This window comes from Scardinius erythrophthalmus (assembly GCF_964197995.2).
Source record: "Scardinius erythrophthalmus genome assembly, chromosome: 15".
Lineage (NCBI taxonomy): Eukaryota > Metazoa > Chordata > Actinopteri > Cypriniformes > Leuciscidae > Scardinius > Scardinius erythrophthalmus.
Genome location: NC_138235.1, coordinates 39,939,567 through 39,963,514, shown reverse-complemented (window position 1 = coordinate 39,963,514; position 23,948 = coordinate 39,939,567). Strand labels below are relative to the sequence as shown.

The window sequence follows — 23,948 nt, the reverse complement described above, 5'->3', positions numbered from 1 at the left end:
CAGTGTGCTACTGCAACTCAACTACGATGTTGAAGTTTTAGATAAATACTCTATAGTTAGCGCATCAGGTTCCCAAGAACCAACCGAACACATTCTACTGTCGAAAGTGGAATACAATCACTTATGAAAACCTATAAGATAGATTTTTTTTCTATACTCTCTTGAAAATCGACGATACAAAAATTACAATCAATAACGTACAAATATATAGAGCTCTTCTCGTGTGCTTTATAAAGTGATGTATCAAAATACAAGTTAAATCGGACATCACGTGTTGCATGCCACAGCAGGGTAACACAAGTGCACGTTTACATCAAGACATGCATATTTCATAAACAACATGAGGTTCGAGTCATCAGCCTTCTCCGACATTTCCATCTCGCGTTTGTGCGTTAAACTGAGAGTGTGTGTTGCTGTCCACCGACGGAAGTGCTGAAACGCGTCTGGCTTTGCAGACAGTAAATGAGTGTTTAGAAGCGTTCATTCATCCGCATGCCAGGCTCACGCATCATCATCATCAACAACACATCGCGTGTGACGCTCGCTCCGCTTCAGACGCGTCCTCCTCCAGCTCAGCGTCTCTTGCATTGAACCGCGTTGCGCTCGAGCCATAAACTTCACAGAACGGGCAGAACCGATTGAGAGGGAACTGGCGCTCACGCGCACTGGAGCTCGAACGGGCACGCGGCGAGAAGCTCAGTTTTCTGCTGCATCCTCTCGCGTTGTTTGAGATGCACGCGACCGTGCCGCTTCCTCTCGTCGCTGCGAGCGAAGCGACGCCCGCACACGTCGCAGGAGAACGGCTTCTCTCCGGTGTGCGTGCGCATGTGAGTGGTGAGATGGTCGCTGCGGCTGAAGCAACGCAGGCACACGCGGCACTGGAAGGGCTTGTGTCCGGTGTGAATGCGCACGTGGCGATTGAGTTCGTCGGAGCGGGAAAAGCGACGCTCGCAGTTCTCAATCGGGCAGGAGAATGGCTTCTCGCGGGGCGCGCCTTTCCTGGCGCGCGGTTTGCTTCTTTGCGCGAGCGTGTTGGTGGAGAGAAGCGAGTCCAGCGCGTCGGCGAGCGCGGTCGTTGCGCAGCCGAATCCTGGGAACGCGATGCTCCTATAAAGGCTGTTTTCATGGGAAGTTGCTGCTGTTGCGGGAATCTGGAAGTTCGGTGAAAAGTTAAGCGCGCTTGCTTGCTCCAAGGGCTCTTGCTTGATCCACGTGTCCAAAATCGAGTCCGTCTCGGGACCCAGCGGAGAGAGCAGGTCAATGATGTCGTCCAGGTCCGAAGGCTCGTGAGAAGTAACGAAGCCATCGAAAAGATCCCCGCCGTTGCAACTGCTCCCAAACTCGCTCTTAATCGTGAACTGTTGCGCACTCACGTCCGCGAACTCATCCGACGAGTCGTTGCAGAGTGATTCCGGTGATCCCAACGAGCTCCCGGTGGATAACAGCGACTCCTGGCGTGAGAGCGCGCTCCCACGAGACATTCCCGAGAAGTTATCGGGAGCTGTGGAGATGCCGACGATCTCCGTGAGGATGTTGAGGAGCGCGTCCGCGCTGTAGGGGCCGGTCTCCGTGTAGAAGCTGCCGGTGTAGATCTGCGGAGACGGAGGGAACCCGTCGCTGGAACAGTCGGGAAAACCGGCGTCCATCGGCTCTGCTTTAGGCTTCAACAGACCGAGAGCTGCGAGAGAAAGAGGAGAGGGATGCGTTACATAATGTTGACTCACTGCATCAGCACATCTTAACTCATGATGTCTAATGATTGATTCTTAGGTTTCAGAATGTTCTTCATCTTTTGTGCATTGCATGTCATTTTACAATGTACACTCTTAAAAATAAAGGTTTTTGCAGCGATGCCATAGATAGAAGAACCATTTTGGTTCAGTGATCAGTTCTTGGTGTAAAGAACATTTTAAAAATCTAAAGAACCTTTTGTGGAATGGAAAGATTCCATGGATTTTGAAGGTTTTTTATGGAACCATCGATGCCAATAAAGAACCTTTTGTGGAATGGAAAGATTCTATGGATGTTAATGGTTCAACCATCGATGCCAATAAAGAACCTTTATTTTTAAGAGGTATATTGGTGTGCATTGCATCTAATTGTACAATATCGTGCATTGCATTGCATTAAGTCAGGCTTGTATAAAAATGATGTATTATGTACTCACCAGCATCAGGTTGATTCTGAGGGGAAGATTGTTCCTCCATAGGAAACGTTTGAGCGCAAAGCAGATCCAAAGCGCTAAAGTCCACCGTGTTCAGCATAATGTCGATTTGAATACGAAGCAAAAAAAAAATCCACAAGGAATGTCGTGGGAATAATAAGGCAATCCTTCAAGATAATGCTTTGGGATTCCCTTTTTCTTGTTGCAGTAAGAGCTCGTTTGGCTTCCTTCAGGTTCTGCTCTCCGTCGATTCGTTTTACTGGAATTCCTCATCCCCCTTTTATACTGTTCGGCTCGACCGAGGCCCCGCCCACCGCTCATCTACGTCAGCAGGAGGATTCCCCGCCGTGTACAGACTTTGGACGGCTCTTGCCCAAATATGGCCAGAGGATGTGACGGGGTTCCCCTCCGAAAATGGGCACAGGGGCGTGACGTAGCAGAGACTTTCCTGAAGACCATTGCGGAAAAAATGAGGCGCGTTTGTGAATGACAGGCGGCCATTATGTTCGCAATGGAACAGTGTCAGACTGAAAGAGCCCCGGGTGACTTTTGACAGACGATCTGATGGGTTCAAACGATGAGATGAGCGATAATAGAGACAGTAAAACAATGAAAACAGCGAGCAATGCGGAGATAACAGACCTATAACGACAAACAAGGCTCAGTTGCATGCATTCAGAGTGATTTGTTACAGGAAAACTGTATGTTTTGTTTTGGAACTATACCAATCAGTCCCAATGGGGTTGCTCCTAACTGTTGATCTGCATCAACTTTGTTCCCTTTTCTTAATGCCGCGGGCTGATGCTTTGTAAAGGGAAGCTGATTCCATTATGCATCGGTTCAGCACCACGGACAGCGACAGTTTGCGGGTTATGTATCAGTTCAGCACCGCGGACAGCGACAATCTAGCGACATTTTGTGGTTTTATGCATCAGTTCAGCACCGCGGACAGCGACATTTTGCCGTCATTTTGCGATTTATGCATCGGTTCAGCACCACGGACAGCGACAATCTAGCGATATTTTGCGGTTTATGCATCGATTCAGCACCGCGGACAGCGACATTTCGCGGTTTATACAGCAGTTCAGCACCGCGGACAGCGACAATCTAGCGACATTTTGCGGTTTATGCATCGGTTCAGCACCGCGGACAGCGATAGTTCTGCATACACACATGCATACAGCTTTCCCGTGTGCAATGCATTGCTGGATGCATCTAAATGACATGCTAAATCGAACAGACACTCAGAGATGTGCTTTATTATGTTTGTGCACGTTCATATCGCCAGAAGGAGTTCACGTTACATAAACACTGCATGAATGCAAACGGTGTGAGATCATATACGGTAAAAGCGTGCCTAAGATTAAAAATCTCTGCTGAATTGTTGAGTTGTGCCTCATTTTATCATGTGTTATGTAATGCTTCATTTCTCCAGAGCATCTAATGAGCCGTGGCGCATATTTGGACTGCAGCTGCATCTGTGACCATGTTTTCAAATATGAGTCATAAAGTTGCTTTGGCGCTCTTTGATAACAGCCTTCAGCACCCATGGAGATTTCGTGAATTAGATTGTGAGACTCAGGTGGAGTTCTGGATGCCCGTTTCATGCTAATATACAACACTGCTGTGAAATAAGAAACAAATGGATTCATTTTGTAAGGTGTTTAGTGGGAGGAATGATAATGATACTGACCAAGAATATTTTTTTTGGCAGTACACCTATGAAGACTTTCTGTATATGTAAAAAAAAAAAAAAAAAGTAATAATAATAAATACTGTAAACTTGAAATTAACCTATTAGTTTTCATTCGTTCAAAATCACCTGACCTAATATTATATGCAAGCTTTATTCTTCTATATGCAATGAATGCACTTTACAAAAGGTGAAACAAATCCAGACAGTTTGTAAGAGACTCATGAAAGAGAATCTAATGTCAAAAGTCATTGGATTTATTTGTTTTATTCTAGAGTGATTTCTCAAACAACTTTTTCAAATAGGATTTCAAATATTATCAAGTGAGTATGTAAAGTATGTTTAAAAAAAAAACTATTATAGGGTAAGTTCAGGTAAATTAGTCCAGTTTTTGACAGTCATTTTGATGACAACATGCATGCATATATTTATAGGCCTATAAGCTATACATATATAGCCTATATGTACTGTATATATATATATATATATATATATATATATATATATATATATATATATACACATAAAGACATATATATACAGCATAGCTTATAGGCCTATAAATATATGCATGCATGTTGTCATCAAAATGACTGTCAAAAACTGGACTAATTTACCTTTATATATATTCAGGTGTGAACACATTATCATATGTATAATAAGAACTACAGGCATGCTTCTGTTTCCGGAAACCGAGACCAAACATGGTCTATAAAGGAGACCCGCGAGGCGTCTGTGACTGCTTGTCGCACGTGATTCATCAATTTTTTGGTGACATTTCTATCGTTACAGAGCGCTGAATCGTCGAGGCGTGGGAGAGCTCCGGGGCAGCCCGTTCCCGGTACCGGTGTTGTACCGAAATCCGACTCCCCGGACAAATCGCACTCCCCTTCGCGTGCACGCGCAAGCGAGTTTAAATGCACTTCCTTGCCATATATCCGTTTATCGATCGATTTTTCACACAACAAGCACCCAGATCCTGCATGGAAGCTTTGTCTACACTTAAATAAATTAACAGAAAGTGAACTAGTGTGGATAAAAGATGCAAAAAAAAAACCAAAAAAAAACATGGCAGATCGATTCAAACTATAAACTTCGACGGGTAAGGAATAAAGCTCCAGCTATCAAAACAAAACTGTTAATTTCACTTAATTTAACTGAACTTATCGTTTGTGTGTTAAACATGCTGTGGTTCATAGTAAAATATTGTATTACTCTCCCCATTGCACATGAATGTCATTAAAAATAATAATATTTAACCTTTTTTCACGAAGATAGGCTTTAAGAGTTCATCAAATACATATTGTAGATATATGAGGCAAATGCCTGTCTTTTTGTTTGTTTGTTTTTTGCTTAATTGCGTCTTAAAATAGAAATAAAACAAATTATTTTTTTTCCTGTGTTTTTATTGCTCTTAGGGCATGGAAAACAAGATTTGATTTTTATTTTTATTTTTTTTACAAATTTTTCAAAGAGATCTTCAGATGTCCACTTTAGTGGACAGCATGCGGTTATGGTTTAAACTGAAGATATACTGTATTAAATATAAGACAATAATCAAACAGATAAAGTATGTGAATTTAACAAACTAATCAATACAATTATATTAAATCATGTGAAAACTATAAGATATATACAAAAAATATAAATGCAAAATATTGCAAAGGCTTCATACAACTTCATACAAGTTGCACTTCGCGTATCTTTGATATCAGAACATGAGGACGTGATTCCATCAGAATTTTCTACAGCCTGTCAAGGTACAACTGTGGAAACCACTCAGATGCTCCCTCCAGTGCACCAGAGTATGGAGATTTACCCTTATTAGCTGATAATTCTGATTATGTTCAAGATGGACATGCACATTTCTATCATAGCCCTCCTCTGAGAAAACCTAGCGATACGTTTTTTCAATCTCATCTGAAATGATCAGTGTTGGGGGAAACACATTACAAGTAACATGCATAACTTATTCAGATTACTTTTTTGATGTTACAAGTAAAGTAATGTGTTAAAAGTAACATGCATTATGTAATCAGATTTGTTTTTTATGTTACGAGTAATGTATTGTAACATGCATTACCTAATCAGATTACTTTTTGATCTAACAAGTAATTAACTACATGTAATGTGCATTACCTAATCAGATTACTTTTTGATGTAACGAGTAAAGAAACGCATTACAAGTAACATGCATTACGTAATAAGATTACTTTTTGATGTTATGAGTAAAGAAACGCATTACAAGTAACATGCATTACATAATAAGATTACTTTTTGATGTTATGAGTAAAGAAACATTACAATAACGCGCATTACATAATCAGATTAATTTTTGATGTTATGAGTAAGGAAACGCATTACAAGTAACATGCATTACATAATCAGATTACTTTTTGATGTTATGAGTAAAAAAAACATTACAATAACGTGCATCACGAAATCAGATTACTTTTTGATCTAACAAGTAAAGTAATGCATTACAAGTGCCATACATTACGTAATCACATGACTTTTTTCGATGTCAATGCAAATTACATTCTAATAATACAAATACATTTATTTACAGTAAAAAAAGTCACTGCAGATTAATTTTTTTAAGTTTTAAGTTTCAAAAACAATATTCACATTATAATTGTGAATTGTAGCTGAAATATAGCAATTGATGCATGACGTCCACTACAGTGGGCATGTGATTAAGCAGAGTTTTCTCTCAATCTAAAATCAAAACCTGGAAAATTTTACTGTGATATGACTCATTAGATATTGCTTGATGCTGCAATATTTTTTTTACCTACAAGAGTCTCCTAGGATAGTAGGAATGGGTGGATATTCCGGAGCAACTTGGCATGTCTGACTGACCCTTGGCCATCTTGATTTGGAGGGGGAAAAAATCGAAACACAACGGCTTGCCACTTGATTGCAATGTATAGGATGATGCACCAGGGTCCAATGAAGAGGCTGATGTGCAACTTTGCCATAAAAACCCGTGCAAATTCAAGAAAATTATTTTTTGAATAGCTGTCCACTGTAGTGACCACTATGCGTGAAAGGGTTAAAGCTAAGAATGTAAAGAAACCTTAGACATTTTTTTAATAGTTATTTTCCAGCACATTAGGGCCCTAAAAAGCATTATTTATTGTATTCATTCTTTCAATTTTACATCTTACATAGCTTATGGATATACAATTAAAATAGCTGGAGCAATTGCTTTGCGGTCAGGTGCCCTTTAAAAAAAAAAAAAAAAAAACTGCTAAAAAACAAGATGGGTTTAGCAGGGGGAGTCGGATTTTCACAGCATTAAAATACGGACTGGTGAAATCACACTCCCCTCTCCAGCACAGGTGTATAAGGTCATAGACTCACCACACTACTGCCCCTGTCACATCTTGGTTTAGTGATTGTGTGGTGACAAAAGCATTTGATTGTAACTTCATTAAGATGGGTTTTCCAGGGGGAGTCGGATTTTCACAGCATTAAAATATGGACTGGTGAAATCACACTCCCCTCTCCAGCACAGGTGTATAAGGTCATAGACTCACCACACTACTGCCCCTGTCACATCTTGGTTTAGTGATTGTGTGGTGACAAAAGCATTTGATTGTAACTTCATTAAGGCGAGACACTACAGGTGAATAGGGTAAAATTTTAAAATAATAGATATCACCATGAAATTTGGTGGTTTGGTGCCAACACGATTTCGTGAGAGGGTCGTTTCCCTGCGCCTTCAGGTCGGGGATAGGTCTCTCACTGTCGTGTGTGCCTACGGGCCAAACGGCAGTGCAGAGTACCCAGCCTTCTTGGGGTCTCTGGGAGGGGTGCTGGAAAGTGCTCTAACTGGGGACTCCATCGTTCTACTGGGGGACTTCAATGCACACGTGGGCAGGGACAGTGACACCTGAAGGGGCGTGATTGGGAGGAACGGCCCCCCTGATCTGAACCCGAGCGGTGTTCAGTTATTGGACTTCTGTGCTAGTTACAGTTTGTTCAGAGGTGGACTCGTCCATCACCCAAGCTGAAGTCACCGAGGTAGTCAAGAAACTCCTCAGTGGCAAGGCACCGGGGGTGGATGAGATCCGTCCCTGAGTACCTCAAGTCTCTGGATGTTGTGGGACTGTCTTGGCTGACACGCCTCTGCAGCATCGCATGGCGGTCGGGGACAGTGCCTCTGGGATGGCAGATCGGGGTGGTGGTCCCTCTTTTTAAGAAGGGGGACCGGAGGGTGTGCTCCAACTACAGGGGGATCACACTTCTCAGCCTCCATGAGAAAGTCTATGCCAGGGTACTGGAGAGGAGAATACGGCCGATAGTAGAACCTCGGATTCAGGAGGAACAGTGTGGTTTTCGTCCGGGCCGTGGAACACTGGACCAGCTCTATACCCTCTACAGGGTGCTGGAGGGTTCATGGGAGTTTGCCCAACCAGTCCACATGTGCTTTGTGGATTTGGAGAAGGCATTCGACTGTGTCCCTCGCGGCGTCCTGTGGAGGGTGCTCTGGGAGTATGGGGTCCGGGGTCCTTTGCTAAGGGCTGTCTGGTCCCTGTACGACCGAAGCAAGAGCTTGGTTCGCATTGCCGGCAGTAAGTCAGACTTGTTCCCAGTCCATGTTGGACTCCCGCAGGGCTGCCCTTTGTCGCCGGTTCTGTTCATAATTTTTATGGACAGAATTTCTAGGCACAGCCAGGGGCCGGAGGGGGGCAGGTTTGGGGACCACACGATTTCATCTCTGCTCTTTGCGGATGATGTTGTTGTGTTGGCCTCATCAATCCAGGACCTTCAGCATGCACTGGGATGGTTTGCAGCTGAGTGTGAAGCGGCTGGGATGAGAATCAGCACCTCCAAATCCGAGGCCATGGTCCTCAGTCGGAAAAGGGTGGCTTTCCCACTTCAGGTTGGTGGAGAGTTCCTGCCTCAAGTGGAGGAGTTTAAGTATCTTGGGGTCTTGTTCACGAGTGAGGGAAGGATGGAACGGGAGATTGACAGGCGGATCGGTGCAGCTTCTGCAGTAATGCGGTCGATGTACCGGTCTGTCTTGGTGAAGAGCTGAGCCACAAGGCGAAGCTCTCGATTTACCGGTCAATCTACGTTCCTACTCTCACCTATGGTCATGAGCTGTGGGTCATGACCGAAAGGACAAGATCCCGGATACAAGCGGCCGAAATGAGCTTTCTCCGCAGGGTGGCTGGGCGATCCCTTAGAGATAGGGTGAGAATCTCGGTCACTCGGGAGGAGCTCAGAGTGGAGTCGCTGCTCCTCCACATCGAGAGGGGTCAGTTGAGGTGGCTCGGGCATCTGTTCCGGATGCCTCCTGGACGCCTTCCCGGGAAGGTGTTCCGGGCGCGTCCCACTGGGAGGAGACCCCGGGGAAGACCTAGGACACACTGGAGATGTCTCCCGGCTAGCCTGGGAACGCCTCGGTGTCCCCCCGGAAGAGCTGGAGGAAGTGTCTAGGGAGAGGGAAGTCTGGGCATCTCTGCTTAGACTGCTGCCTCCGCGACCCAGCCCCAGATAAGCGAAAGAAGATGGATGGATGGATGGATGGATGGATGGATGCATTAAGATAGGTTTTCCAGGGGGAGTCGGATTTTCTCAGCATTAAAATACAGACTGGTGAAATCAGTTGATTGTAACTCATTTTGTGTGAGTGTATACTGTACATGTTACTACATCCAAATAAAATGTATTTAATAATTTTATGATTATATTTTTTAATATCCAATGTATTTTTTATTTTAAAATATTTTAATAATTCATATAATATAATAATTTAATAAAAATTACAATATATGTATATAGTTTTACTTAGAAATTAGTTTTATGATCTATTATATTAATATATTAATATAATAAACATAACTTAATAATAATTAAAAAATACGGTTTTACTTGGAAATTGGTTTTATGATAAATATTATATTTATTATATTAGTATTATGATAGATATTTTTTGGGTTGAGCAAGACGGGAAAAAACACACTGCGCAAAAAAGCAGTTACAATCAAATGCTTTTGTCACCACACAATCACTAAACCAAGATGTGACAGGGGCAGCGTCGGCGCTGTGGTGGGGCATTCGAGGGCCGTGCCCCCCCTAGCGGTTATTGATGCCCCTCCTACCCATACCTGTCAACCCTCCCGTTTTTCCCGGGATTCTCCCGTATTTTACCTTACTATCCCGCTATCATCCCGTTTAAATATTTCCCCGAATTTCTCCCGTATTTTTAATCTTTCTATAAAAATATTTTTAAAAAATCCCACTGGGCGCAAACCAGTTAAGCAGAAATCCCGCCCTGCAGCTTATTTCATTGGTTAAGGTTACAATGACGGGTAGTTTTAGGGATCAGTGTTTGGTGTATTCAAACAGCAGTTTGTTTGACAGGCGATCTGACCAATCATAGTAGATTAACATGAGGATTTGAACTTGAAAAACGGAGGGTAGGCACTAGGCAACAAACGTCTTTCCATGGTCAAAACAACATTCCTTTTTATATTCATTCATGTTTATTTGATGCTATAAATATAAATTAACTATAAGGTAGAGATGGTTGGTTCACGAGCAGCTTTAACTGAGGCTCTACAGCGATCTGTCCGACACATTCAAGAGCCACAAAACGGTATTGTTTACTTTTCTTTAAAAAATTACCAAATTTGAAAGTTGAAGTGTTTGAAATTACCAAATGAGACTTTGTTTCATATCAAAAGCTGGTCTGTCTTGTCTGCCAGCGAGTTGTTAACGTTAGTGTCCTCTGAAGTAGTTTGGGGAATAAAAAAATTTGCACGAAGAAGAACAGCAGAGATGGTATTGGAGACTATGTATGTAATGTAGTATGTATGTAATACAGAGATTATGTATTTATTTATGTTAATATCTGCGCAATTAATGTGTAGTAATATCTGCATTTGTGTATACTTGGCTGCCTGTAAGAAGATATGTAAGGGATCATGTAGAGCGAGGCGGTTGTATTACATGGCTACCAACAAAATAAATCAATAATTTGACACAAAATATTGATTTAAAAAGGAGTTTATTTATTTAAAAACTATTGTATTGCTTCCGCTAAAGAAAATAATCCGTTCCGTCTCTACGGTTAAGTCCTGCGTCCATAGCAACGCTCTGTTTTTCATGGCAATGGTGTGTTAACGTTATACTTAGCAGCGGCTGTTATCAAGAAATAACAGACCGCGTTATATATTAGAATTCAACCAAGCCATGTAATTGTAATAATAATAATAATAATTATAATAAACGTGTTTAGTTTTATATAGCATTTGTGCTGTGTTGGACTATGATGTCGCCACTGCGTCAAAATATTTGTCAAACGTCAGTGCCCCCCCGCCGATGACCCAATGCCCCTCCAGTAGATCAGCCCTGGCGCCGACTCTGGACAGGGGCAGTAGTGTGGTGAGTCTATGGGCCCTATCTTGCACCCAGCGCAATTGACTTTGTACACCGACGCATGTTTCATTCCTATTTTGCACCCGCGCAAAGCGCGTTTTTCCCTCCACAGAAGCACGTCGCTAAACTGGGGAATGAACTTGCGCTCCCTGGGCGGTTCAGCGCAAAAAAGGAGGCGTGTTCTGGCGCAAACGTTCCTTCATGCTATTTTGCAGGTTTAGAAAACAATTGCGCCACTAACCAGGAAAAAATAGTTTAAAGTCAGTGGCGCGTTGCGCATGTTATTCATAAGCTATTTTAAAGGCGCATGCTTGGCCATAATCAATGTAGCGTGTGCACAACGCGAATGCACTTTGATTCTCTCATCTACACAGAAGCAGGAGTTTTCATTTTTGCAAATCATACATTAAAATACATTATTACGATAGATAGATAGATAGATAGATAGATAGATAGATAGATAGATAGATAGATAGACAATTTATTATAAAAGCATCCATCTAGCTTACACATTTAGCCAAATTATCATACGCCTTTTTAACCGAAGTTAATTTGGGTGGGTTTCTCCATCCCCAATGTCCCTGACGAGAGTGTTGCTCTCCTTGGCTGTGAACCGCTACTCGCGCGCGCCTGGCAAATCCGCCGTTATAATAGGAATCCGCTTTAGAACAAGTGCGCCTGCTCTTAAAGGGAATGTGAGATGACGCTCTGATTGGTTTATTTCACGTTACGCCCAAACCACACCTATGAATAATGAAGCTACTTCAGACCAACCCATTTTAGATTTGCGCCTGGCGCAAGAGTCATTTATCCCGCCGGGAAAATAGCAACAGCGCCAAGACCCGCCCACAAAGTTACTTGCGCTTTTACACTTGCGTTTCAGATCGTTAAAATAGGGCCCTATGACCTTATACACCTGTGCTGGAGAGGGGAGTGTGATTTCACCAGTCCGTATTTTAATGCTGTAAAAATCCGACTCCCCCTGCTAAACCCATCTTGTTTTTTAGCAGTTTTTTTTTATTTTAAAAAAGGGCACCTGACCGCAAAGCAATTGCTCCAGCTATTTTAATTGTATATCCATAAGCTATATGTAAGATGTAAAATTGAAAGAATGAATAAAATAAATAATGCTTTTTGGGGCCCTAATGTGCTGGAAAATAACTATTAAAAAATCTTTAAGGTTTCTTTACATTCTTAGCTTTAAGTGTCAATTATCACTAATAATTTGTTTTATTTCTATTTTAAGACGCTATTAAGCAAAAAACAAACAAACAAAAAGAGAGGTATTTGCCTCATATATCTACAATATGTATTTGATGAACTCTTAAAGCCTATCTTTGTGAAAAAAAGGTTAAATATTATTATTTTTAATGACATTCATGTGCAATGGGGAGAGTAATACAATATTTTACTATGAACCACAGCATGTTTAACACACAAACGATAAGTTCAGTTAAATTAAGTGAAATTAACAGTTTTGTTTTGATAGCTGGAGCTTTATTCCTTACCCGTCGAAGTTTATAGTTTGAATCGATCTGCCATGTTTTTTTTTTTTTTTTTTTTTTTTTTTTTTGTGTGTTTGTTTTTTTGCATCTTTCACTTTCTGTTAATTTATTTAAGTGTAGACAAAGCTTCCATGCAGGATCTGGGTGCTTGTTGTGTGAAAAATCGATCGATAAACGGATATATGGCAAGGAAGTGCATTTAAACTCGCTTGCGCGTGCACGCGAAGGGGAGTGCGATTTGTCCGGGGAGTCGGATTTCGGTACAACACCGGCAGCTGTCAAACGCGAGGCATTCCCGCCAAAAATACACGGTCGCCCCCGCGAGATCTGCAGACGCGGGCACGCGCTCAGCTGGGGGTGAGCGAGAAGCCCTTGTGAGTGACAGTAATGCATGAACAAACATCCATGAGGAAGAATGTGCCATGTAAAAAATGCAGAAAAACACTGTAAAATGATATACTCTGAAAATTAATGCTTCCAAATGGTGGTTGTTAATCGATGGTTGGCATACGCTTTTGTTACGCTTTTGTGAGTCTGCATTATTTCAACTTATTTTTAAAATTACCGTGTTTACCAGTGCAGTTCGTGTTGAAAACTACATTAGCCACGATGCTGTACAGAAAATTCCACCAATCAGAAACTCAAAACAAGCACACCGCGGCAAAAGAGCTCTTTAGCCCCGCCCACTCCCATGAATCACTGCGAATGACGTAATCTAGTCGTAATACTGAAATATTTGTATTTATATGCATATTTTGCAATAAACGTAAAATATGTTGTTTGTATAATCACATTTTTTAAAATAAGTAGTTTTATAATTATTTCTCCATCATTTTTAATTCGATTATGTTGTTCGCAATGCTTCATGGGATTCATGGGAAAAATTAATGGAAAAAAGACTTTCGAAACCAGCGCCTCTGAAAAAGGGGGTGGCACTAATGCACCCTATTATGACAACAAGTTTTTTAAAAATAAAGTTACATTTTTAGGCTAGTCCTCATCAGCGCTTTTCAGTGTCAAAATGATTGAGATGCTGGCCAATCAGATCAAAGAAGGCGGGGCTAACTGTTCAGAATTGTTAAACATTTAATATTTGACTATTTAACAATTTCATTATAGAAATGTTCAATGACTGACAGAACCTGCAAACATTGTGCTTTTCTGATATGTTAGACATGTATAAAGAGAATGTGTGCATATTTAAAAATATATATACTTGCAAAAAGTTTCAATTGAATCCTTCATAACTATAATTCTTCTTTTACCGTTCTTATAATCCTGTAATTATTTTTTTCCTTTAAATAAAAGACCATTTTTCTTTTCTTTACTTTCCTTTAAATATAAATACCAAAAAAAAACCTTGACGAAAAAATGACACCAAAACTAATAAAACTGCTTCCAAAAACTAAGACATGGTACAAAAAAAAGTCTCAATACAAGTTCTTGTTTTTAATATTTATAAGCAATATCACAGCAAAAGTTTGCAAATGTGATATTGATTAAATATCAGCAACACAGTTTCAGTTTCCCACTGAATGAATCTGCGTTTTTTGAACGAATCGTTCTAATGAATGACTCAACGATTCACTCACTTCTGCTTTGTCCCTGAATCAATCAGCCGTTTTAACCGATTCACTTGAGTGATTGATTCAATGACTCGTTAAGACGATGATTTGCCGCCACCTACTGGCGGTTTTAGTTACACTTCATTTTAGCTGAGGGATGAAGAATGAATGCTGGTTTAGTTTTCGGTCATTAATGTGTTCATAAATAGACTATTAGAGCGAACTTTGAGATTAGATAAGGGGGAGGGGGGTCTCCGAATCGCGAAGGTAAGACATGGTAAAAGCTTTATGTTTGTGACGTGTAAAGAGCTGGGCGATCATATAGTTGCATTCTGCGATAAAAAAAAATCACGCAGTGTAGATTTGCGAATGAAGTGTGTGTGTGTAAAGGTTGATCTGAACAGGCTGTGCTGTATGAGTGTGTATGAGAACGCTTTCAGACGTGTGTGTGTGTGTGTGTGTGTGTGTGTGTAGGTTGATTTGTGCAGGCTGTGCTGTATGAGTGTGTATGAGAACGCTTTCAGACACGTTTGTGTGTGTGTGTGTGTGTGTGTGTGTGTGTGTGTGTGTGTAAAGGTTGATTTGTGCAGGCTGTGCTGTATGGGGCGCCGTTTGTAAAGCGGCTCACGCTGAAAATAACAGCAACATTTTGTCACATTTAGCTTCAAACAATGTTTAAAAAACTGGTATGAATTTTTGACGGTCACTTTTTACCACATTTACAACAATATTTGTCAACTTAGAGATATTTTAAATAGTTAAATCTAAATATTAAATGTTACACCTAAATGTTAAATGTTACATCTAAATGCTAAATCTAAATCTAAATGCTAAATCTAAATCTAAATGTTAAATCTAAATCTAAATGTTAAATATAAATATAAATCTAAATGTTAAATCTAAATATTAAATCTAAATCTAAATGTTAAATCTAAATGTTAAATGTTAAATCTAAATCTAAATGTTAAATCTAAATATTAAATCTAAATCTAAATGTTAAATCTAAATGTTAAATGTTAAATCTAAATCTAAATGTTAAATCTAAATATTAAATCTAAATCTAAATGTTAAATCTAAATGTTAAATCTAAATGTTAAATCTAAATCTAAATCTAAATGTTGAATCTAAATCTAAATGTTAAATCTAAATGTTAAATCTAAATCTAAATCTAAATGTTGAATCTAAATCTAAATGTTAAATCTAAATCTAAATGTTGAATCTAAATGTTTGGGGTGAAACTAAATGGCCCTGTCCCAAATGGCACACTCCGGACTTGTGGACTTCCTCAGAGTCCACACTTTGGTGACGTCATGTAGTGCAGACCTATAGGGCCCTTGGCGCGAGTCCACGAGGGCGCATTGAGAGGTATTTTTGGGACAGACTCGATCGTCATGCCGGAAATAACGGCCTGTTTTTTTTTTTTTGTTTTTTTTTTGTTTTTTTGCATTACAATATAAATCATTACAATGGAAATAATACAAAACAATGAACATGAACATGTGGGGATACAGAGAAAATGAAAGTAAATAATAACAGTAAATAAAATATTTTTACAATTTATATAAAACTTGTTCTATAATACAGGATATTTTCGAAGCTCTTTTATTGGAGGGGATTTTTTGAAGTGAAGAATAACTGTAAATCATAAGCAAAAAATTTGCAACTAGGTTTGAATTTAAGGTATATTGCTTTGTGAATATGATATTTACCCATCGTACAGAAAAAGTTTAATATATCATCTAGCTTTTTATTTTCAGAGACATCAGAGTGAAAAATAACCTTACTGACAGAAATATTACAGGTCTGGTTGTTGTTGGACAGGAGAAATCACATTTTTTGCGCTCCGGCGTCTCATCTCCACGTCCACTACACAGCCTAATTTTACAGTTCTATATTTTGATATTGTGCATATCACCTGGGCATTAGACAATAGATTCATCATGCTTATTTAAATGATGTATACAGTTGTACATAATAATACATAATGTTACATTTGAACTAAGATTGCAATTTTAAAACATAATGAAAATGTGCATGAGTTTCAGATGAATTTACAGGTTTCAATATTCATACTATGTTTACATATGACTCAGTTAAGCCCTGATATTCGGTTCTATTTATTTAATGAATCATAATGTGATCGTATTATTCAACGCACTATTATTATGTTTGAGACATCAACCACTGGTCGATGACCATAATGTTTGTATAAACTGTAGGGAACAACTGGTAAAATGTACATTTAGGTCATAAAAACTGTAATATTTTCTTCTCAGCCATGTCAACAATTATCCGTGAGTGGAATCTCCTCCCATCCGTTGTCTGATTGGCCTTTCGCAAGGATTCCTGGGTAGTTAAAGTGCGTGAAGCCTGCTTCTATGCGGGCTTCGCGGAAGACCGCTTCAAGGGTACAAAGGGGGCGCTGCTGAGCACACTTCAGAGCGGTAAAATGCTGAATGGGACAGTCTACGCTACGGACTCGTAGACTTAGCGAGCACGCGCAATTCAAGTCCACGAGACCGAAAGTCCGCATGAAGTGCGCCATTTGGGACAGGGCCTCTGTCCCAAAAATACCTCTCAATGCGCCCTCGTGGACTCGCGCCAAGGGCCCTATAGGTCTGCACTACATGACGTCACCAAAGTGTGGACTCTGAGGAAGTCCACAAGTCCGGAGTGTGCCATTTGGGACAGGGCCATTTAGTTTCACCCCAAACATTTAGATTCAACATTTAGATTTAGATTTAACATTTAGATTTAGATTCAACATTTAGATTTAGATTTAGATTTAACATTTAGATTTAACATTTAGATTTAGATTCAGCATTTAGATTTAGATTTAGATTTAACATTTAGATTTAACATTTAGATTTAACATTTAGATTTAGATTTAATATTTAGATTTAACATTTAGATTTAGATTTAACATTTAACATTTAGATTTAACATTTAGATTTAGATTTAATATTTAGATTTAACATTTATATTTAACATTTAGATTTAGATTTAACATTTAGATTTAGATTTAGCATTTAGATTTAGATTTAGCATTTAGATTTAACATTTAACATTTAGGTGTAACATTTAATATTTAGATTTAACTATTTAAAATATCTCTAAGTTGACAAATATTGTTGTAAATGTGGTAAAAAGTGACCGTCAAAAATTCATACCAGTTTTTTAAACATTGTTTGAAGCTAAATGTGACAAAATGTTGCTGTTATTTTCAGCGTGAGCCGCTTTACAAACGGCGCCCCATAGTGCTGCAGGGGCGTCACTAGGCCCTTTTTAGGGGGGCTTCAGCCTAAACTTCTGCCCAGCCCCCCTAAAAAATTTTTCAATCTGCTGTGGCGCCGAGCAGAGCGAACATCAGAGTACAAGGTGTGTGTCGTGAGTGCATTTATTGATGGATTGCTATGATATTACATCTGCATCGGTGCAGTTCTTTGTCATAAATGCATTGCAGTTTACATAATGTAATGTTACTAGAGCATTGAGACAGAGCAACACGGGACGGTTCGGTTTCTCATCCGAGCGCGAATTTTAGCAGCATGACTGACGCTTCAGTTTACGGTCAAGTGCGAGTTAAGATTAAGAATAAGTAGCTAAACTAAACATTTTATATTTGACAGTTTTTTAGGTCATAAATGTTAAACGAATGACAAAAATAATTAGAAAACTAATAAACTTTTGTCTAATTTCGCCATTTTGAGCTGAAAATAGGCCTATATAACGTGTAATTATGTCATTGTGAGGGGACAAGAAACATTAACAAAGCCGTTTTCATAGGCACAAGATTAATAATGCATGTGTACATGTTGAGAATTAATATAATACAATTTGTAGCCTTCAGTAAATTAAAAAAGTTCAGCTTGCTTTAGGAGGGGAAGAGACAAGGCCAGATCAGGAGACTGAGAGATAAAGACAGTAATGGAGAGATGAGGAGAGAGCAGGTTTTAAATCTATTTCTTATCCTTTTTTGGCCTTCAAACGTCTTGAAATGTACATATCAGAGAAATAAAAATGTTTAACCCCATAACAACTTCAAATTTATGACCTCTTTGATTATAAAGCCCTGTCTACGGCCATATATTAGGCCTAGATCAATAATGAATCTGTACATATTGTAATAAACTTAGTTACCTAGCTTTCCTGATAGCTTTGTCTGAGAAAATGATTCATAAATCAACCTATCAGTTGACCCTATGTTTACTTTCTTCACTGACAGACAAAAATGAAAAGCCTATATCAGTCAAAGCTCAGCTTTAGGAGGGGAAGAGACGGAGCAAGAGAAAAACAAAGAGAAAAAGAGTGTGATGCTGATGAGGTGAGAAAAATAAACAGCTGCCCGCACATGGTTTTAAAGCTGTTGTTATCCAATTTTGTTGGCCTTCAAAACATCTTAAAATGCACATATATAGATCAGAGAAATCAAAATTTTCTCGGGGGAGCATGCCCCCAAACCCCCCTGAATACCTCACATTCGGGACCTCTGTGATTATAAAACCCTTCCATATGCATGTTACTGGATGAATGAATGAAACTAGTTAATAATGAGCATTAGACCATAAACTAATTTTATTTTATTTTTTTAAATCATACCCTCGTTGGGGGCTGAGCCCCCTAAAATGAAAATCCTAGAATCGCCCCTGCTGTGCTGTATGAGTGTGTATGAGAACGCTTTCAGACGCGTTCAGTGTTTTCTCCGAGCACTGGAGTGTGTGTGCAGAGTTCAGCTGAGAAACACTGATGATGAAGCCTGAGGGAGTGTGTGTGTGTGTGTGTAAGACGGAGAGAGAGACTCGAGCTTCACTCCTCCCACACAGGAGCAGCACAGCCGGGTATATATACAGCTCATGCTTTTATTCTGTCGTGTGTGTGTGTGTGTGTGTGAGAGAGAGAGAGTGTGTGTCCTTGATTGACTAAGTGAGATTGACACAAATTACTAAATAATTCTGATTAAGTCTCTGCACTTCTCTGAGTCTTCATGAGAAACAGGAACATGCAGAGAAATATGAGAAAGTGAGAGACAATTACTTCTGTTTATATTTTTTGAGGGAAATATTAGATTATATAGAATATAGAATAGATTGTGTGGATGTCAGTGCATTTACAGTGGCTGTCCAGCTCATGTCTGTAGCACACACACACACACACACACACACATTCGTTAGTAGAGGTTTATTATTCACGGTTATGATTTTAATATATGTGATCACTCAGTGAGTCAGTGCATCTGCTCAATCTGTGTGTGTCTGCATGAATATAAATGCATATATGAATGTATGTGTATATAAATGTATACGTGCGTGTGTGTGTGTGCGTGTGTGTGTGTGTGTGTGTGTGTGTGTGTGTGTGTGTGTGTATCAGTGCTGATGGATGATAGAAATGTCTTTTTCTTCTCTGTCCTTTCACAGATTCAAGGACAAACGCTGAAGTAAACACTCGTGTGTTTATACTGACGCCAGACCTTGGATCTCTCGAGGCCGACACACACACACACACACACACACACACACACACACACACTCTCAGCCCACACAGAGAAACAGTTTACCACATCAATGGGTAGTGCTTTTTCTTTTTCAGTTTTCTTGCTTCTGTTGATACTCTGAAAGTTATTTTATTTTATTGTTTTGTTTTGACGGTGAACCTGTATCTTGTTTTTTTTATTTTAGTCTATAGTTGTACCTTATTTTTACAAATATAATTAGTTGAATTTATTTTTATAATATTAAATGAAATTAAATTGTGAAACCAGTATTTATATTGTTTTTAATTTAAGTATATTCAGATATACTTTAAATTGACTAATTTTATTAAATTCAATTAATTCATTTTTTTTTAGTTTAATTAAATGTTGAAATCTGTATTTTATTTTTCTTATTTCAGTCTATACAGCCAAAGCTAATTTGCTACAACAGTTTTACTTTAAATTTACTAATTGAATTATTATTATTGTTTTTATAATTAAATTAAATTTAAACTGATATCTGATTTATTTATTTATTTATTTATTTATTCTGTACAGTTTTACATTATACTCTGTTAAACACAAAAACCAAACCAACCAAACAAAAAACATATTGAAACAAAAGTGCATCTGGATTGATTGAAGGAAGGTAATGCTTTTTTAGACCAGAAAGAGAGACGACAATTATGAATATTGGCTTAAAAACAAGGCTTTAACCAAATATTCACTGTAATATTTCTAACAAGTATTCTTAAAGTATTCTCCAAGTATTTTGTGGATGTTATTCAGGCTCTGTCAAGTGTTTAGATGAACTATTTGTCATGCATTAAATCTATATAGATATCCAGCAGAAGTGATTCTAGCAAAGCTGCTCTGTGATTGGTCAAACGGCGTCAGGGTGTGTGTGACCTCCGACCCCAAACCAAGGTGATGCTCCACGCGAGCGTTTATATGAGCCTGCGTCGAGTCTCGGCTCCTCGTGTCATCATGTGTTCAGGGACGGTGTGTTGCTGCGCTGCTGTGCTGCTGCTGGTGCTGGTGAAATGCATGCTGGGACGGCTGAGGTCCTCCCAGGCCGGCGTGTCGCTGCCGTGTCTGCCCCGAGTGCCGGTTTTAGGGAGTCTCCTGCACTTGCGCTCGACCCTGCCCCCTCACCTGCTCCTCACACACCTGTCCCGCAGGTACGGCCCCCTGTTCGGCCTGTACGCCGGCCCGCACTTCACGCTGGTGGTGAGCGAGGCCAGTCTGGTGCGAGAGGTGCTGCTGCAGCGCGGGAAAGAGTTCGCTGGACGGCCCAAAATGGTGAGTAGAGGACGACAGGAGTTATGGAATAATGTGTGTGTGTGTTTATACACTTAATAGCTTTTCATTTAAGAGAATGTCATTTAAAACTGACATTTAAAAGACTGATTTCACTCCTAAACCAAAAGAAAAGAATAAGAAATTACATTTTGCATGTAGAAAATGTCTTTTTTTAGCATCATGACACTATAAATCATGACATTTAAAAAAAATTCAACCAAACTGTAATGTGAAATAAATTTTACGTGTAGAAATTGTAGATATTTTTTGCATTATAAAATTAAAATTCATGACATTTAAACACATTTTCAAAAAAATTGTAGTGTAATAAAATTTACATGTAGAAAATGTAGATATTTTTTTCATTATGACACTAAAATTCATATTTAAAAACATTTTCAACCGAATTGTAATGTGAATTAAATTTTGCATGTAGAAATTGTTTTTATGACACTATAATTCATGACATTAAAAAAAAAAACTGTAAAGTGAAAAAAATGTTGCATGTTGAAAATGTAGGTTTTAGTGCCGTAATGAGAAAATATCTATATTTTCTACATGCAAAATATAATTCACATGGTATAATACAGTTTGTATAATACAATCTGGTTGAAAATTGGTTTAAATGTCATGAATTATGTGTCATAATGTAGAAATATTAAAATTAAAATTTTTACATGTAGAAAACTTAAATATGTTTTATTATGACACTAAAATTCATGACATTTAAACCCGTTTTCAACCAAACTCTAATGTGAATTACATTTGGCATGTAGAAACTGTAGATATTTTGTAGATACATGTGTAATGTATACTATATATTAATATGCATTATTTTATAACCATATATATTTTGGGCTCTCGGGTGAAGTATGACCTGTGTCTGTGTTAGTGAATTTACCCTGTAACATTTTCACATTGATCAACATTTGTTTTTAAATAGTTCGGTTTAAAGCAGCGGCTCTTGACTTTCCTGTAGTTTCTAATCTGTGTGTGTGTGTGTGTGTGTGTGTGTGGTTGTCAAGGTTACCACAGATCTGTTGACTCAGGGTGGGAAGGATATTGCGTTTGCCGACTACAGTCCGCTGTGGAAGAACCACCGGCGACTGGTTCACTCCTCGTTCACACTGTTCGGAGAGGGATCCAGTAAACTACAGACCATCGGTGAACTTTACACTCGCCATAAGTTCTGGCTTTTTTAGGCATTTCAAGTCAAGTCACATTTATTTATACAGCACTTTTTACAATACAGTGTTTAAAAGCAGCTTTACAGAGATAACAGGAAAATAATGCAACAGAGTGTGTTTCCAGAAGAGAATAGTGTCACAGTCCAGCTTCAGTCAGTTCAGTGATGGTTCATTTTTGTTGTAAAAAAGTTATTAATTTAGTTCATTTATATATATATATATATATATAGCCTCTCTGGAGTAAACGGTGATGTCTTCATCCAGATCAGTTCAGTTCTCATATAATAGTGTTAATGCAGGAGATCAATAATATATTGTTGAATATTAAATGAAATGTCCCCAACATTACAGGGATTATTCAAAACAAGTAAATAAAAGAAGCACATCACTAGTCAAACATGAAACCTCCCTCTGAATCCCTTATTTGTTATACTTGACTTGGAAGTCTGTTCATATTCGTATATATCAAACAATTTCTGGAATTTTAAACCCTTAAACCAAATATTTTGCATGTCGAAAACTAAGATTTTTGGCATTTAAACACATTCTCATCACTGTAATCTTTATAGCAGATATTCTCAGTGCTGATTGTCGTTACTGTAAAAATGAAATCAGGATAAAGGCAGTATGAGACTTGACTTGATTGTGTGTGTGTGTGTGTGTGTGTGTCAGTTCAAGAGGCCGCAGACAGTCTGTGTGAGGAGCTCGGCTCCCTCAGGGGTCAGAGTTCAGATCTGAGTCCGGTCCTGATGCGGGCCGTCACTAACGTCATCTGTCGACTGGTGTTCAGCTCCTCGTATCGGCCGAACGATCCCGAACTCCTGAAGGTCATGGATTATAACGACGGGATCGTGCAGACCATCGCCAGAGGAGGACTCGTCGACATCTTTCCCTGGCTCAGAGTGTGTGTCCAGTTACACTACCGTGTTACAATATCATGTGTGTGTTGTACACTACCAGTCAAACGTTTGGGATCGGTAAGATTTTAATGTTTTTAAAAGAAGTCTCTGGTGCTCACCAGGGCTAAAATTAAAGGCCAAGATTAAAAAAACACAAAAAAAACACAGTAATATTGTAAAATATTATGACGATTTAAAATAACTGTTTTCTATTTTAATATATAATTTATTCCTGTGATCAAAGCTGAATGTTCAGCATCATTACTCCAGTCTTCAGTGTCACATGATCCTTCACAAATCACTCTAATATGATGATTTGATGATCAAGAAACATTTATGATTATTATCAGTGTTGAAACAGTTATTTACATGTTTATTTCAGGATTCTTTGATGAATGGAAAGTTCAAAAGAACATCATTTATCTGATATAGAAAGCTTTTGTAACATTTCATACGTTTGTTTGTTTGGGGTCAGTAAGAATTTATATTTTATTTTTTGGGGAAAGAAATAAAATAAATCAATACTTTTATTCATCAAGGATGAATTAAATTGATCAAAAGTGACAGTGAAGACATTTATAATGTTACAAAATATTCTATTTCAGATTAATGCTGTTCTTTTGAACTTTCTATTCATCAAAAAATCCTGAAAAATAAAATGTACAAAACTGATTTAAAATCTTCCCGGTCGACTGACATTTATTAAGTCATCTGCTTTAAACTTTACAATCCTCACGACGATAACTTTCGTTAACTTTACATTAAGTA

General features: G+C 38.9%; 2 protein-coding genes across 2 annotated transcripts in view; one reads left to right on the top strand and one right to left on the bottom strand.

Moving 5' to 3' along the window:
• Nucleotides 1–656: 656 nt before the first annotated feature.
• On the bottom strand, nucleotides 657–2,264 carry egr4 (early growth response 4; the record flags this gene model as incomplete). Its single annotated transcript, XM_081386585.1, has 2 exons — nucleotides 657–1,678; nucleotides 2,168–2,264. The coding sequence occupies 2 exons, from the start codon at nucleotides 2,262–2,264 to the stop codon at nucleotides 657–659; spliced, it is 1,119 nt and encodes a 372-aa protein (XP_081242711.1).
• An 18,513-nt stretch (nucleotides 2,265–20,777) lies between these two features.
• Nucleotides 20,778–23,948, top strand: part of cyp17a2 (cytochrome P450, family 17, subfamily A, polypeptide 2) — a 13,578-nt gene continuing 10,407 nt past the window's right edge. Inside the window, exons 1-3 of the mRNA XM_081386794.1 lie at nucleotides 20,778–21,094; nucleotides 22,120–22,258; nucleotides 22,954–23,183. Of these exons, the coding sequence (XP_081242920.1) occupies nucleotides 20,780–21,094; nucleotides 22,120–22,258; nucleotides 22,954–23,183 (684 nt within the window). The 5' untranslated portion in view covers nucleotides 20,778–20,779. The remainder of the gene's footprint in view (nucleotides 21,095–22,119; nucleotides 22,259–22,953; nucleotides 23,184–23,948) is intronic.